The sequence below is a fragment of the Labeo rohita genome, chromosome 3 (genome assembly GCF_022985175.1).
Source record: "Labeo rohita strain BAU-BD-2019 chromosome 3, IGBB_LRoh.1.0, whole genome shotgun sequence".
In the NCBI taxonomy this organism is placed as follows: domain Eukaryota; kingdom Metazoa; phylum Chordata; class Actinopteri; order Cypriniformes; family Cyprinidae; genus Labeo; species Labeo rohita.
The window spans coordinates 47347667-47365267 of record NC_066871.1 but is presented as its reverse complement, the minus strand read 5'-3'; the positions used below and the strand labels follow the sequence as shown (position 1 = coordinate 47365267).

Here is a 17601-nt window from a genome sequence, read left to right as displayed (position 1 = left end):
ATGGCCGGTCACAGGCCAAACCATTAGGAATTAGTCTCAAGGTGGGTGAAAGGCACAAACTGCATTTTGACCAATGGGAAGTTCTGTCCTTCCTGGGCTTTGTATTAAAGGTGGTTGCCCTTCTTGACCTCTAAGAGATGTCTGGCTGTTGTCCTGGCATCTTTATCTGATAGCGTTGGACAGTTTGCTTATGTTAGCTCACCAAGATCAAATCAAAATATAGCAAACCTCTGTCCACTTTGGTAAACAGGGAGGGGCTGTGCTGTCCACTACATACTGAATCTTTCTTTCTCTCTCTGTCTTGTAAATGAACACTTGATGAATTCCACTTTTCTGAGAATAGAATATCAAAGTAGAGATCACTAAACTGCAAGTTTACTGGTGTTTTCAGAAATCCAGTGCTTCTATTCTCAATGGAGAGAGAGAGAGAGAGTGCACATGGTTGCCACGTTAACCAATTAGTAACACATTTATCAGATAATTCCATATTATGCAAGCGAGAAGCTCAGTTTCAGGGATTATGTGTCTTCATATCAGGCAACCCAGTTGTGTTTCTCGGCGGCAAGATTCAACCTAGTTGTTGTAGACTATATATTATACTCTATTCATTTTTTTTTTTTTTTTTTTTTTTTTTTTAGAAACCTTGCACTTTTCCATCTTGTATTATTAGGTGCAGTCCACTGCTATGTGCCGCAATATCAATACAGAAACAGCTTGATACCTGTATTGTCAAATAACTGTACAGATGCATTGTCATATCAAACATGGACTTCCAAGGAAATTCCCATCCTCCTCCCTTCAGACTCCCAGATTTGCACAAATGAAATTCCATATAGCAGTGCATTTCAGCTAAAACATTATCAAATTAGATCCCTTTTTGATGAATTATGTTCAGTTGTATATTAATGAAATTTGACTCAAATTAATGAAGTGTTTGTTTCTTGTTTGTATATTATCAGGTTTGAGGACATTTCTAATGAAGCAAGGGTGTCTGCAGTAAGATTCCTGCTGAATCTCTGTGTTGCTGCAGTAGAAACTGACAAATATGCAGGAGCAAGATTCATAACTCATCTGTCATCTGTGTGCAGCTACAAAACATTCCCTTTTGATAAAGATCGTCAAGATCAGAGTGATTTCCTGCTGGATCTTTACTCACATGTGAAGAACTATGAGACTCAAACAGGCAGGAGTTTCCTTCCAGCATTACAGTCAGTTTTCCAGTCACCTGATGTCTGGATCATAGATCTCACACAGAGAAAGAGCTCCGTCCTCCTGGAAGTGCTGAAACTACAAACACAGAAGAAATCAGTAGATCTGAGAGGATGTTCAGAGAAAGAGAGTGAAGTGAAGAGTTTCCTTCAGTGTCTGCCCTACATCTCACAGCTGAGGTGAGAAAATCTCTGTCAACTTACATTTATTGTGAAATCTGATTTCTGCATAAGCTGGATCATGTTTTCTGGTCTTAATGAGTGTCTTTAGATTAGGGGCTCTGTTTTGTTTTAGTGTTTGCTATAGAGTGATTCATTCTGACCATTCACTACATCTGATCTCAACACATTCTCACTTCCAACTCGTCACATATTGATGTTTGGTCAGGACCCGTTGGCATCGCATTTTGACACATAGGGTACCCCTTTAGCATCATTTTTGATATGCAGGGTCTTCCGTTGGTTTAAATAAGAAACCTTTGGCATCAATATGCTGACATAAAAGGCATTGGGAAATGTATAGCCACAATTAAATTACGTATTGGGTAATAGTTTTGCCATTATTGCATATATATGTATATGTAAACATTATTGCATATATATTTATATATGTAAACAGTTTATGAGCACGTAACCCAACCCCTGCCCCTAAACCTACCATTTGTCAATATAAAACACAGGATATAACAGGCAGAAACAACTACAGTCACAATTTATTTAAAAAGTATTAATATCCCAAGTCTTCCAAGACAACACAATTGATTTCTGAGAGGAATAGACATGATCACCATCTCCACTGTACAGCTCATCCTGTGTGCAAACTGTACACAATTATTTATTTATTTATTTATTTATAATAAAGAAGACTGTTTGAACATTACAAAACTATTAACATGTAAATCCAGATACAAAAAATATTAAGGTCAATCTTATACTCTAGAACAGTGTTTGAAAGGAGAAAAATAAATAATAAAATAAACAAATAATCACATAGAAAAAACAAAAACAAACAAACACACAAAAAAACATAGAAACTGCACAAATTTAAAAAATGGCAGCAGAAGAAGCATTACGCCTGCTTTGGCTGTGAAATGCCATTGGCTCTTGTGTGTCTCATGACTGATTGTGTGACTGATTATGATTTACTCTGTTCTTCAAATAAATATATCAGAGGACTTGGAATGCAACGTGACTTGTTTGTAATACTTTTATTCTGCTTTTTATTTTTCACTGTATCTCTCTTTCTCTCTCTGTCTCGTAAATGAACAATTGATGAATTCCACTTTTCTGAGAGTAGAATATTGAAGTACAGATCGCTAAGCTGTAAGTTTACTGGCGTTTTCTGAAATCAAGTGCTTTTATTTTCAATGGAGAGAGAGAGTGAGAGAGATAGAGAGAGAACTTTTTAAAACACTTTAATTATAATAAATATTGAAAACTTAAAAAACACATCTTAACCAGAAATAAGATTCCTAAACATTACCAATTGAAAACCAAATTCCCTGAATCACACAGTCACCACCCCATTTCCATTCAAAATAAAGTACATTATTAGTGTGTTGATAATACGTATATTCAGTCACTTCTCTTGACTCCACTAAAGACTTAATAAACAAAGTTATTAAATTCACATTTTCACCAGAATTTTTACACTGATGAGATTTTAAAATTAGTGTACACTGTTGCTGACACGATCTCTTGTATCTGCAACCCAGAATAAATAGACAATTAGAAAATGTAAAACCCAATCTTACAATAATTTTCTCTAATATTCCAAATAATAAGTTGAGTCCAGAACACTCACAAAACATATGAAACACATTATCAAGGGCATTATACAAAGGACATACTGGTAGAACAGTCTCATTAATTTTAGACACAAAAGAATTTGAGGCTAAAATACAATGTAATATCCTCCACTGAATATCCCCACATCTCTTAGAGATAGGAGGCTTATACAGTAACCTCCATGATGGATAAATCTCATCTGAGACAGAAAGCCAAGACCTCCATTTAGTGTCCGTTTTTTGCATCAGTTTTCCACAATGTGCAATCTTAACACAAATATGGTATAACATTTTTCTCCCAATACAATGAAACACCAAGGCATCATAACCTTTCAGCAATTTTGTCTGACTGTTTTCGTCAGATTCACAGTCTTTTGCAACTACCTTAAACTCAGGAAAGATATAAAACCATTCAGAAGAGCATTATTAATAAAGGAAATGAAAGTCTCAGAGAAAGATGCCTTAAGATTCCTCACAAATCCCTCCACAATTCTTACTGAATTTACCCCAACTTGATCAGCAATTGCATGTACAGTTCTCCACTGGCCATCCTCTACATCAATTAAATCCATGACTTTTGTTAACCCAGCGTTCAGAAATTGAATGACTAAACTTGATGACACATTGGCCGATAATTGAAAAAGAGGATTCAAAAACAGAGGCTCTAAAACACCATAATGCTCATCTTCTCAGTATGTCTCAGTATTTTAAAACAATTCCAAGATTTAATCAACCCTAAATAAAAACTGAAAGGTAAAGAATACACTTTCTCCACTAAAGTCTTCTGCATTTGAAAAACTTCTGAAAAACTGTTTATCAAAACCAAATCCTCCAGATTTCTTGAGTATATATGAACCAAACACAATCCAAGGCACAGGATCTGAACTAAACAGAAGTTTTTGTAATGATTGTAGCCTCATTGCTGAGACTTTGGATTCCAAATGAATTAGTCCTTGGCCTCCCTCAGCTACAGGAAGATAAAGGATACCTGGAGGGAGCCAATGGCAACCATGCCAAAAAAAAAAAATCAATAAATAAAAAAACAAATGCTTTTTGAATTCCAGAAAGTAATTCTTTTGGAGGATCTAGCACAGTAAATTTATGTCATAGCATTGAAGGTGCTAGATTATTAACAACCAAACATCTCCCCCTAAAAGAGAGATGTGGAAGATTCCAACGCCACTTCTGAATCCTATGAATTACTTTATCAGCTAGCCCTTCCCAGTTCTTTTCTGTGTAGCAATTAGTCCCAAAATATTGACCAAGAATTTTAAAACCATCTCTGGCCCAACTACATTGTTGCTGCAGTTTAGGAGGTCCTGCACCCTGCCAGTCACCCAAAAGCAAAGATGCACATTTCTCCCAATTAATGCGTGCAGATGAAGCTTGCTGATACTTGTTTAAAGAAGAAATCAATCTTGTAACATCTTCTGAATCATTTAAAACTACCGTTACATCATCAGCATAAGCTGTAAGTTTGATTGAGTCTACACTGGAGTCACTAGGAATACTAACTGTCTCCTGAGTAAGACTAATAGAGGTTCAATAGAAATTGCATATGAAAGACCAGAAAGAGGACACCCTTGCCTTATTCCCCTGGTTACAGAGAAGGGCCTAGTTAAGGAACCATTAATCTTCAACATACTATAAATTTCATTATATAACATTTTGATGAGGGATACAAAATAAGGACCAAACCCAAAAGCTTCCAGAGTTTTGAATTAATACTGGTGATCAACCCTGTCGAACGCTTTTTCTTGATCTAATGAAATAAAAATGTCCAAATTGTGCATTTTTGCTACTGTAATCATATCTCTCATTAAAAACAAATTATCAAAAATTGTCCTTTTGGGAACACAAAACGTTTGGTCCATATGAATGATTGATACCATATATTTCTTGAGTCTATTAATCAGAGATTTAGATAAAATCTTGAAATCAGCACATAACAGTGACACTGGACGCCAATTCTTCAGATACCCAAGATCCCCCCTTTTCAGGATTAATGACAGAATTGCCCTTCGACAACTCAAAGAAAGGGTCCCTTGATTGATGCATTAAAGAAAAACTTCGTACATGTCCTGACCAAGTACATTCCAGAAAGAAAGTTGGTATTTTCAACTGATGAAAACTTTTCTGTTCCCTTGGCTTTTATTCAAGGCCAAAAAAGAAAGATGTAGGAGCATCCATGTCATTTAGCTGTGCAAATCTGTTCCTCAGAAAAAAAGTTTTTCCTCGTTCCTCCAATAAATTCTTTAAAAGAAGTTTATCATTTATAACAGAGTCAGTAAATGTTGAATTATCATGGGTACAGTCACTGCTTCCCCCAAGGATAGCTTGTTCAAGGGACTTCATTCTTGCTTTAAGCATTCCAGTACTATGTACTGTGTACTGCTGGCAAAAAGACTTGATTTGTTTTTTTACCAAGATTCCACCATTGACTCCGGGACTGAAAATTACTTCTCTCATCTCTCCAAGCTTTCCAGAAAAGATTAAAAGACTGAATGAAAGTGCAATCCTGTAATAATCTATTATTAAAGCGCCAATGTGATTTATAAGATTTAGAAAGAGAAACAGAAACTACAATAGACACATAGTGATGATCTGACAGAAAAGATGGCGTAGTTGAACTACTAAAAAATCTACCCCTATTACCCTTTTCAACGTAAAACTGATCAAGCCTAGCTCCTGACATATTGTTGGAATTAGTTTTTAACCATGTGTACTGTCTAACTCCAGGAAAGGCCTCCCTCCACGCATCGACTAAATTATGTTCATTAATTAATTTCCTTAAACTCTCAGCAGAAGAATAGTGAGGTTCATCATGATTCCTGTCCAAAACTGAATCAACAGTACAATTAAAATCTCCACCAAAGTACAATAGTATTTCCCTGAGGACACTGTAATAAGGCATCAGAAAGTGTTTAAAAAAGGAGATTCAGTCTTGACCAACGTTTGGTGAATACACATTAATAAAGGAAAAATGAGCATCCCCAAAAACAATATCAGCTCTCAAAATCCGACCAGGTATTATTTCAACCACATCTGGTTGGATACTGACACATGGAGAAAAAAGGATGGCGACACCTGCACTAAGGTTTGTACCATGGCTTAATAAAACACTGCCCTTCCAATCACTATACCACTGTGCTTGATTTTGCTGATCTGTACAAGCACTGCTCACTGCAGAGCCGAATAGCCTCCAGCTCCCCCTCTCTGGATGTCCAACTCCACCTCTGTGTGAACTAATGGGTGGAGTTATGTTTAGGATAGGGTAAAGGGTAGGGTTAGGTTGTGGTTAGGTGTCTATCTCCACCCATTACCTCCACCGAGGGGGAGCTAGAGCTCCAGCTCCTCCCATTTGGCTCTGCAGCGAGCACCCTCTCGATCTATATGCATTCCTTGCAAGAAAATAACATCTGCCTGTTTTATACGCAGATAATCAAATAAAGCAGCTCTCTTCTTTGTGCACCGACAACCATTAACATTAAAGGTCCCAATGTTCATGGTTGTCATAGTGAAAGATTAAAAAAAAAGCAAAAAACATAATAATAAATCACCTCAAAATACATTACCATATTTTTTTGTCTTTTTTTAACAGCACTGACATGCTTCCTTAATCTGTATCTTTTAGGCTGGTCAAGCTCTTCCAGTGTAGCTTTTCTCATAGCCAAAGTGCAAGAATCAACAGATAGTTGTAAATCAGTCAGAATTTATATCTGCAGACTGAGCCTCACCTCCCTCAGATAACTGATCCACATCAACCTGTGACAGGCCAACCGATGCTTACAAGTCCCGAGTTTCTTCGACTCCCACGAGCTCATCAGGCCCCATGGGGTGCGCTGAGTCAATGTTTCCCGCAGCGACAGTCTCAGATCTACCGCTCGCTGCACTGCGAACATTAACACATTCATTAGTGTTCACAGAACATTTTCCCGCATTCTCAGTGTGACTGATCAGTGCGTCCTCTTTCGGATTTTCATTGCCTTTTGATAATGAATCCGATTCAGGCCGCTCATCAGTTTTATCACTGCCATCCAGGTTACCATTTACAATGGCTGGAGCCACTTGCTCCGAAGGTGTTCCAGGCTCAGTCTCAGTCTCATTTTGTTCAGTCACCTTATTATTAGTACATTTCAATTTTGTATGTCTGTAGACCCCACAAGAGAAGCATTTCATCAATTCCGTGCTGATAAAAAATTATGTAATCTTTACCTGCCAAAGTCAATTTTGTGGAGATGTCCAAGTGTTGAAATTCAGCATTCAAAATCATAGCGGTTTGGTGTCTAAAAAACATCACGTTTTAAATCTGGATTTTTGACACCAAGCGGAATCATTTTAATCGGCATCATAATTTTACCATAGTGGCTAGGTAAGCGCTCAAGTCAATCATTGGAAATGAACAGAGGCACATTAGAAATAGTTACTTTCTTTGAAGGACTTGACAACAGCAAAACAGGCAAGAAAAAAATCTCGAATGGATAAACCAACTTCCACTAAATGGTGAACCATAGACTCTTCCCTCAAAAACACAACGACAGCCTTGTTCATTCTAGATGCTGACAAAATGTTACGAGCACCTATTTCACTACTAATAGCAGTCAAACAGTTTTCAACAGTTATTGATTCGTCCAGTAAACATTTACAACCGTGTCGGGCTGTTAAGGTAGCAAACCTATTGTAATCTGCCGGCATCTTCACAACCCTCAATTAATTCTACAATTACAGCAAACTAAACAATACTAACTTTTCAAAATAGTAGAGAAAAAAGAAAGAAGACTCACTCAAACAAGAAAATTCCCATCCTCCTCCCTTCAGACTCCCATTTGCACAAATGAAATTCCATATAGCAGTGCATTTCAGCTAAAACATTATCAAATTAGATCCCTTTTTGATGAATTATGTTCAGTTGTATATTAATGAAAAATGACTCAAATTAATGAAGTGTTTGGTTCTCGATTCTTTATTATCAGGTTTGGGGACATTGGTGTGAAACGATGGAGAAGTATGAGGATGTATGGATCTACTTATAATGAAGAAACAAGGATGTCTGCAGTAAGATTCCTGCTGAATCTCTGTGTTGCTGCAGTAGAAATGGACAGAGATGCAGGAACAAGATTCTCGACTCTGCTGTCATCCGTGTGCAGCTACAAAACCTTCCCTTTTGATTATTATGGTCATGGTCAGAGTGATTTCCTGCTGGATCTTTGCTCACATGTGAAGAACTATGAGACTCAAACAGGCAGGAGTTTCCTTCCAGCATTACAGTCAGTTTTTCAGTCACCTGATGTCTGGATCATAGATCTCACACAGAGAAAGAGCTCCGTCCTCCTGGAAGTGCTGAAACTACAAACACAGAAGAAACCAGTAGATCTGAGAGGATGTTCAGAGAGTGAAGTGAAGAGTTTCCTTCAGTGTCTGCCCTACATCTCACAGCTGAGGTGAGAAAATCTGTGTTGATTTACAGTTATTTTGAAACATGATTTCTGCATAATCTGGATCATGTTTTCTGGTCTTACTGAGTGTCTTTAGATCAGGGGCTCTGTTTTGTTTCAGTGTTTGCTATAGAGTGATTCATTCTGACCATTCATTTACATTATATTTACATTTATTCATTTAGCAGACACTTTTATCCAAAGCAACTTACAGGTGGGGAATACATCAAGCGATTTGTCCTAAAGAGGCAAAATGACCTACGAAGTGCTCAAATTACCATATAACAGGCATTGTTCAAATAAGTACAAGCTAGAAAGGGAAAAGAGTAGAAGAGGAATTTTTTTTTTCTTTTTTTTAGTCAAGTAGTGTCGAAAGAGATGGGTTTTCAGCAGTCGCTTGAAAGTTGTTAGGGAGTTGGCATTCCGGATAGCGGTGGGAAGATCATTCCACCAGCCAGGAACGGTGTAAGAGAATGTTCTGGAAAGTGATTTTGTGCCTCTTTGTGATGGTACAATGAGGCATCGCACACTGGTGGATCACAGAGTTCTGGAGGGAGTGTAGATTGGTAGCAGTGAGTGAAGGTAGGCGGGCGCCGAGCCTGTCGTTGTTCTATAAGCAAGCATCAGTGTCTTGAATTTGATGCGAGCTGCAATTGGGAGCCAGTGCAGGGTGATAAAGAGAGGTGTGACATGGGCCCTTTTGGGCTCGTTGAAGACCAGTCGTGCTGCTGCATTCTGAATCATTTGTAAAGGTTTGATTGTGCATGAGGGAAGACCGGCTAGAAGAGCATTGCAGTAGTCCAGCCTGGAGATGACCAGGGACTGGACAAGAAGTTGTGTGGCCTGCTCAGTTAGAAAGGGCCTGATTTTTCTAATGTTGTGTAGGGCAAACCTGCAACATCGAGCAGTTTTAGCAATGTGGTCTTTGAAAGTCAGCTGGTCATAAAAGATTACACCAAGATTTCTGGCAGAACTTGATGGGGTAATTGTTAAAGTACCTAAGTTGATGGTGAAATCATGCTGTAGAGTCGGAGTGGCAGGGAAAATAAGGAGCTCAGTCTTTGCCAAGTTGAGCTGTAGATGATGTTCTTTCATCCACTCCGAGATGTCCACCAAGCAGCCTGAGATCCGTACAGCTACTGTTGGATCATCTGGTTGAAATGAAAGATAGAGCTGCGTGTAATCAGCATAGCAGTGGTAAGAGAAGCCATGTGCCTGTATGATGGGCCCCAGTGATGTAGTGTAAATGGAGAAGAGGAGGGGTCCAAGAACTGATCCCTGAGGAACCCCAGTGGCCAGATGATGTGCTTTGGATACCTCCCCTCCCCAGGCCACCCTGAAAGACCTACCTGTGAGATAGGATTCAAACCAGTGAAGAGGAATCCCTGTGATACCCAGTGATGAGAGGGTGGACAGGAGGATCTGATGATTGACTGTGTCAAAAGCAGCAGAAAGATCCAGCAAAATGAGTACTGATGATCTGAAATCAGCTTTTGCAATCCGCAAGGCTTCAGTGACTGACAGTAGTGCAGTTTCAGTTGAGTGGCCGCTCCTGAACCCTGACTGGTTAGCATCCAATGAACTGTTCTGCGCGAGAAACAGTGATACCTGGTTAGAAAAGACTCGTTTAAGTGTTTTTGCTATGAATGGAAGGAGAGAGATCGGTCTATAGTTATCTATAAGTGAAGTGTTTAATGTAGGTTTTTTGAGCAGTGGGGTTACCCGAGCCTGCTTGAATGCAGTGGGGAAAGTGCCTGTGAGGAGAGATGTGTTGATGATGTGTGTAAGTGCTGGTAAGAGTGTAGGAGAGATTGCTTGGAGAAGGTGAGAGGGGATAGGATCTAGTGGGCATGTTGTAGGATGGCTGGAGAGGAGAAGTTTGGATACTTCTGCGTCAGAGAGGGGACAGAAGGAGAAGAGTGGGGTGTTAGCTGTGGATGTTGTCGGTATTAGTTCCTGTACATGTGGAGCCAAGAACTGGCTGCTGATAGTTGTAGTTTTGTCAGTAAAGAATGTGGCGAAATCGTCGGCTGTTATAGAAGTGGTGGGAGGTGGTGTGGGAGGGCACAGGAGGGTCATTCCAGCTGGAATCATCAAATGGTCCCCACCTGACCCCCTCAGATTTGTCTGAAAAAAAAATCTATGTGATGGGTAATATGCCCAATAGATCATATACAAAATTTCAGATCTCTACTGTGCGTACTTTTTTCACAAAAAATCTGTAAAAAAGTTTGTTTTTTACCCCATTTTGGCATCACTGTCTGAGTGACCATGTTCAGACTGAAATATCTCCAGAACTATTTGTGCCAGGTCCATGAAATTTTCTGGGCTAAGAGTCTTAGTCCAGAACTGCATGAATTACAACTCACAGCATTGTAACTGAATTTACACCTGAATGCTGACCCTCTACTTTTCTTTGAAACTATTACTTTAAGAGTTTTCAGATGTCCATAGAAACCTCAATTTTCAATGTATAAGCATCAGACTTGGTAAATGGTCTGATATGTACCATGTCTTTCACATCCTTTGACATCAGACAATAGAGTCTTATGGATGTTGAGATATTAAGGTCCAAAAATTGAAAAAAAACTCATTTACACCAATGTTCAGAGCAATATTTCCCATGAATGACACCAGGTGTGAACATGAAAATTTTTTTTTGAAAGAGCATGTTCTTATTGATAAAATATAAAAAAAGGGTTAGGTCATTTTTCTGTAATATTTTTTTTAAAAAAAATCATTGTTGTGTGACATTCACAACTACTGTAGTACCAGCTATTTTGAACTCATATGCCTAAATTAATGCTATAATGCAGCATTCCATTGTGCTCGGGACTCTGGGAAATCCGACCTCCACCTCGGGAAAGTGCAATGGAACGGCCACTTAAGTTGGGGGTCCAAAACACACACTCGGGCCAGTTCAGTGCAGACCGAGTCGGTTGGAATTATCCATAGGCATCCATATTTTTGCCAACTGTTACAATGGAACACATTTACGATGGACATCGGGAGAACTAACTCGGATTCACCGACTACCGACATTCAATGGAATGCAACATAAGTACCTAATCTTGATGTTCCACCCAGTCCAGTGAATAATACATCCATTTTCATTGAGAAAGCAGGGCAATATTGATTAGAAATAATAATATTCAGGTGGTATGAGATCTAGCATCAATCAATCAATCAGTCAATCAGTCAACAATGATCAATTTTGGAGGTCAGTCGAGTATCAGGAACACCAGGATTCCATGTCAACTTTGAGGTTGACCCAGATGAACAAGGCCTTCACATCACAGATATGGCCCCAGGACAATATGCTACTTGTGTGTATGACCGACAATGGTGGGTTGGTATCATCAGAGACGTCTCTGACACAGAGCAAGACATTCAAGTGCATTTTTTGCATCCCCATGGCCCAGCTAGAGGCTACTTTTGGCCAAAAAGGGAAGATGTCTGTTGGGTGCCTCTCCAGCACATCATAATGAAAATTGATGTGCCAGTTACTTCCACTGGACGATGCTATGTCATAAAAGAAAATGAAACTGTGGATTCAGACAGGGGCGTCGCTAGGGCTAATCCAGCCCCGAATGTTTTTACTTCAGCCCCGAATGTTCTGCGTGTCTTTTTATGAATGAACGGGGCGGACGCGCGGTTTCTTTACATGAAATACTGATGCACGTGTGACGCTCGCAGTGATTGCAGCGTCTGCAGTTTCACTTAATGAGGACATAAATGCATTAACAACATCTCCAGAACTGCTCTGAGAGTCACTTCATGAGCATTTCACTGTTTCATTTGAGTAAAACAAGTGTCAAATATACACACATAAATTTAAAGGTATTCACGGCAACCCGTCAAAGTAAAAGTTCGGTTTAACTTTATTAACCATTCAGTATAATGTACGTGCCTACTACTACTACTATTAATTAATTAATTAATATTTATACAATTTTTTCACATAATATTTTTTTCCGTGTTTTAAAAAATAGTAAATCCCCTTTATTTGCCAAAAATAAAATCATTTTCATTAGAAGATCAATTTATTTAATATTTTATACCTTCATTTAATAACCAGAAAAATACACAACACAGAATTCCATAAAGCTATTGTAAAAATAAATCAAAGTTTTTGTTTATGTATTCAAATAAACAGACATGCTAAAACGTATTTGTTAATAATAAAACGTAAGGTGAGAAAAAATAAAACATGTAATTTTTCTTAACTTTTGATAAATTGACGGTAAATTTTATAAGATTCATGGTTTTAATTAATTACACATGATTAATTACATTTTGATTAATAAAATTAAATTTAACCATTAAAAAGAAGTCCAGAAAAATTAAAACAGAAAACGGAATTAAAAAAAAAAAAAAAAAGAAAGAAAGAAAGAAATTTGGGGGAAAAAAAAATAGGGCCCTATTTTTGCATGCAACTATATATTTGCTACAGTTAAGAATACATCTTCAAATTTATTATTTTATTTGTCTAACATATTTTTGTAAAATTTTGTTATAATGCTTTGATATGTTTGCTATTTGCAGTGATTACTATTTACTATTGTTCATAGTGTGACCAGGTCTTTAAAACCCAGTTTAATGCCCCCGGTTCAACCACCTGTGTCTACCAAAATCTTATGTGAGCTCCCACCCAACACCACTAGCCCCTGATGTTTGACATCAGCCCCGGATGTTTTAAAATCCTAGAAACGCCCCCTGGATTCAGACACTTTCATGAACAACTTTCAGTAACTGTTATGTCACACATTTATTTGTGTTGGTGGTATACATTATTAAAGTGACTCATGTCTGGAAGTACGTTTTTTGTATTTTGTATTTTTTGTATAAGTGGAACATTAATAAATTCTGTTGAAATGCCCATACCAAGTTGAATAGCAAAAGTGAACAATATGATCAGTGACGAAAGTTTTAAAAAAATCATTACAGAAAAATGAGGCAAAACCCCATCCTAATTTTTTTTTATATTTTATCAATAACAATATGCTCTTTCAAAAAAAAACAAGTTTTATGTTCACACCTAGTGTCATTCATGGGAAATATTGCTCTGAACATTGGTGTAAATGAGTTTTTTTTTCAATTTTTGGACCTTAATATCTCAACATCCATAAGACTCTATTGTCTGATGTCAAAGGATGTGAAAGACATGGTACATATCAGACCATTTACCAAGTCTGATGCTTATACATTGAAAATTGAGGTTTCTATGGACATCTGAAAACCCTTAAAGTAATAGTTTCAAAGAAAAGTAGAGGGCCAGCATTCAGGTGTAAATTCAGTAACAATGCTGTGAGTTGTAATTCATGCAGTTCTGGACTAAGACTCTTAGCCCAGAAAAGTTCATGGACCTGGCACAAATAGTTCTGGAGATATTTCAGTCTGAACATGGTCACTCAGACTGTGATGCCAAAACGGGGTAAAAAACAAACTTTTTTTACAGATTTTTTGTGAAAAAAGTACGCACAGTAGAGATCTGAAATTTTGTATATGATCTATTGGGCATATTACCCATCACATAGATTTTTTTTTCAGACAAATCTGAGGGGGTCAGGTGGGGAACTTTTTCAAAATTTGATGATTCCAGCTGGAATGACCCAGGAGTGAATTGAATGTTTTAAAGAGGTTACGTGTGTCTGGAGCATTGTTGATCTTGATGTGGAAGTATGAGGATTTGGCAGTATGGACTTGAGCAGAGAAGGATGAAAGCAAAGACTGATACATACTCAAGTCATATTCACTACATCTTATCTCATTTGTGTGTCAATGGCTAAATCTAAGAGCAGTTTTTGTTAAGGGTGAGATACAGCTGACTGTGGGTGTGAATACTCATCATATCTGTAGATGTTTGAGCACAAATTATGGGTGTATTTATGGGGCGTCTTTGTAGATTCAACCATCAGATGCTGCCACAGTACATGTGCTAAATGATGTAGCTGACAATAACAGTTCACTGTTAACACTAGTCATGATGGAGTGTGTCAGTAGATCAATATGATTAATTATACTTAAATTCTCTATCATTTAATTGAGGCAAAATCCAGTTAGTCCTGACGAGCACCACATTTTTCAGGTGTGTTTAAAGAGCATGTAATAGAGATGCGACTGTTATTCAAGGATGCAGTTACTGCACAAAAAAGTGTTGTGTTCCTCTGAGAAACTTTGCATTCACTCTGATAACTTTCACATTTCTCTCATTCTCTTGCAAAACTAGTTGAGTTCAGACAAACATTCATTTACTGTACAGCTTGCAGTGGTTCATACAGCTCTGTACGTTCACAGTGAAGCAGTTTATAGTTTAATTTTGAACTTGGACTCAAGTATAAAGAAATACAGATTGTAGGAGACGTCTTGAAGTGCTACTTGCTGAAGGACCTGAACAATCCCAGAAGGTGCTCTTTGGTTTGGTTTGAAGCAGCTATTACAAGAAAGAAATCCAAGACACTTCTTCTGGTCCAAAAAAAGTTAACAAGCCTTATAATCATTACAATAGAAGCATTAAAATGACTAAAACACTGATGACACACTCTGAGGAAGACTGAAATGCATCAGTGTGCATATGATTATATTATATTATATTATATTATATTATATTATATTATATTATATTATATTATATTATATTATATTATATATTATTTAATCACAATATTTGTATGTGTCATTGATGTGATTTGTCTTTGCAATGATTATTTATTTATTTATTTATTTATTTTTAATCTGCAACACAATTTGACACATGCACATATAGCAAAAAAGCAGAATAAAGCTAATTCTGATTCTGTAAGGATACATTTATGAAAAAATATGTGACTAGTTAAAACTGAATACAATTTAAACTAGGTATGTGGACATATTAAATAGGGTTATATTGAATACTTATGGTGTCAGTTTATCCTATTTTAGATTAAAATTGATTATTATTTAATTACCTCATTCAAATGTGGCACTTCTGCTGTGCTGGGTCTCATGAAACTTCATCTTTTACTGTCCCTTCAAGAACAAGACTTGTGTTCAGTGTAAGTCTGTGTTGTATCTGATGCCATTATTTAAGGATTGTACAGTTATCAAAATTGTAAATTCATTATTGACATTTGAAGTCTAATTTAAAGTGTTTAATGTGAGCTGAAAACCAGAAACAAAACACTGTTTATTGTTATTTTGCATTATTTAATCACATCATAGCTGTAATCAGTTCTGTGATTTTTCTGTTTATTCACATTTCTCATTTCCATTTTGTTACAGATTCTCTAATCTGAGTGACAGTGATGTAAGCAAATTTCTTCTGCAACTCTTCATTAAAGCAGCAGAGATTGAGACACAGACAGGAGAACAGATGCTGAAACTGTTATCATCAGTCTGGACCAGCTCTTCTGATTATAGATGGACTGACATATTTTATCAGAGTGATTTCCTGCTGGATCTTTGCTCACATGTGAAGAACTATGAGACTCAAACAGGCAGGAGTTTCCTTCCAGCATTACAGTCAGTTTTCCAGTCACCTGATGTCTGGATCATAGATCTCTCACAGAGAAAGAGCTCCGTCCTCCTGGAAGTGCTGAAACTACAAACACAGAAGAAACCAGTAGATCTGAGAGGATGTTCAGAGGAAGAGAGTGAAGTGAAGAGTTTCCTTCAGTGTCTGCCCTACATCTCACAGCTGAGGTGAGAAAATCTCTGTTGATTTACAGTTATTGTGAAATCTGATTTCTGCATAAGCTGGAACATGTTTTCTGGTCTTAATGAGTGTCTTTAGATCAGGGGCTCTGTTTTGTTTCAGTGTTTGCTATAGAGTGATTCATTCTGACCATTCACTACATCTGATCTCATTTGTGTGTCAATGGCTAAATCTAAGAGCAGTTTTTGTGCAGGGTGAGATACAGATATATATGGGACATCATTGTAGATTCAACCATCAGATGCTGCCAAAGTACATGTGCTAAATGATGTAGCTGACAATAACAGTTCACTGTTAACACTAGTCATGATGGAGTGTGTCAGTAGATCAATATGATTAATTATACTTACATTCTCTATCATTTAATTGAGGCAAAATCCAGTTAGTCCTGAGGAGCACCACATTTTTCAGGTGTGTTTAAAGAGCATGTAATAGAGATGTATGAGGCGCCACGTAGGATTTAAATCAAACTTCGCTTATCAATACATACATAAAACACGTGCATATACACCTAGAAATTACTTGCATATACATGTATACTGGTGGATGTTCAAAATATACATATGAAATACACATGCACACTAATATGAAATCCATACCAATACATCTTTTATTAGTCATGAATACATATACACTTGTGAATAACTTGTATATACATATAAACTTAACGCATGCATACGCTAAAAAACACTCGCTTATACTTATAAACTTGATCCATGCATATACACCTACAACAACACGCACATATACATATAAACTCGCTGCATGCAGACACACCTGTACATACTCGCATATACATATAAACTTGATCCATGCATATACACCTAAAAACACTCGCACATACATATAAACTCGTTGCGCGCATATACACCCATAAAACACTCACGCAAACATACGAAATAATTTTAAGGTAAGACGCATGCTTGAGTTGTGTATATACATATATGCAAGTGATTTCATATGTGGATGTGCGTGAACTTTTCAGTGTAAACGGAAGGCATTTCAGTGTAAACGGAAGCAGCGGCACTTCCGGCGGAATCTCCAGATGCCGGGGCATTTTAAAACGCTTAACGTGACTTAATGCATTAAAATAGTGTTTTAAAAAGACCTTTAATATAGCATACGATGTACCAGGGGCGAATTTCCACTGGGCACTTTTCAAAATCCCGTTCAGCACCGCCGAGAGTTCGCGCGATCGTTCAAACAAAACCGAAAGTAAAACGCGCACGCGCCTTCAAAAGCAATTTTAATACTTCGCGTTTAGAGCGCGACTCTCCAATGCGTGCAAATTAGGCTACATAACATATTTAGGACGTTATTAGTATGTAGGCTATAATAGGTTGTGTAGTTGTCTATAGCTCTCTATCATGTTTGAAAAATGTATTCTCTGTTTGCACTTTGAATACTGGAGAGCCTACTATGGCTGCATTTATTGTTCGCACTTAATACGATTAAGAAAGGACTGTTTATATATATAT

The 17601-nt window shown here is 37.4% G+C and overlaps 2 protein-coding genes across 15 annotated transcripts in view; one reads left to right on the top strand and one right to left on the bottom strand.

Moving 5' to 3' along the window:
* The window catches only part of LOC127161310 (gastrula zinc finger protein XlCGF57.1-like), a 243173-nt gene that overhangs the window by 168002 nt on the left and 57570 nt on the right, over positions 1-17601 (bottom strand). The gene's annotated exons all lie outside the window — the stretch shown is intronic.
* Positions 1-17601, top strand: part of LOC127161044 (uncharacterized) — a 43251-nt gene that overhangs the window by 10400 nt on the left and 15250 nt on the right. For 10 of the 14 annotated variants that reach the window (XM_051103759.1, XM_051103693.1, XM_051103767.1 and 7 more), the window contains exons 4-5: positions 7969-8436; positions 15691-16110. The exons of 1 other annotated variant lie outside the window; for it this stretch is intronic. In XM_051103759.1, the coding sequence (XP_050959716.1) occupies positions 7969-8436; positions 15691-16110 (888 nt within the window). The remainder of the gene's footprint in view (positions 1-7968; positions 8437-15690; positions 16111-17601) is intronic. 3 more of the 14 variants (XM_051103733.1, XM_051103697.1, XM_051103726.1) reach the window with 2 other exon arrangements.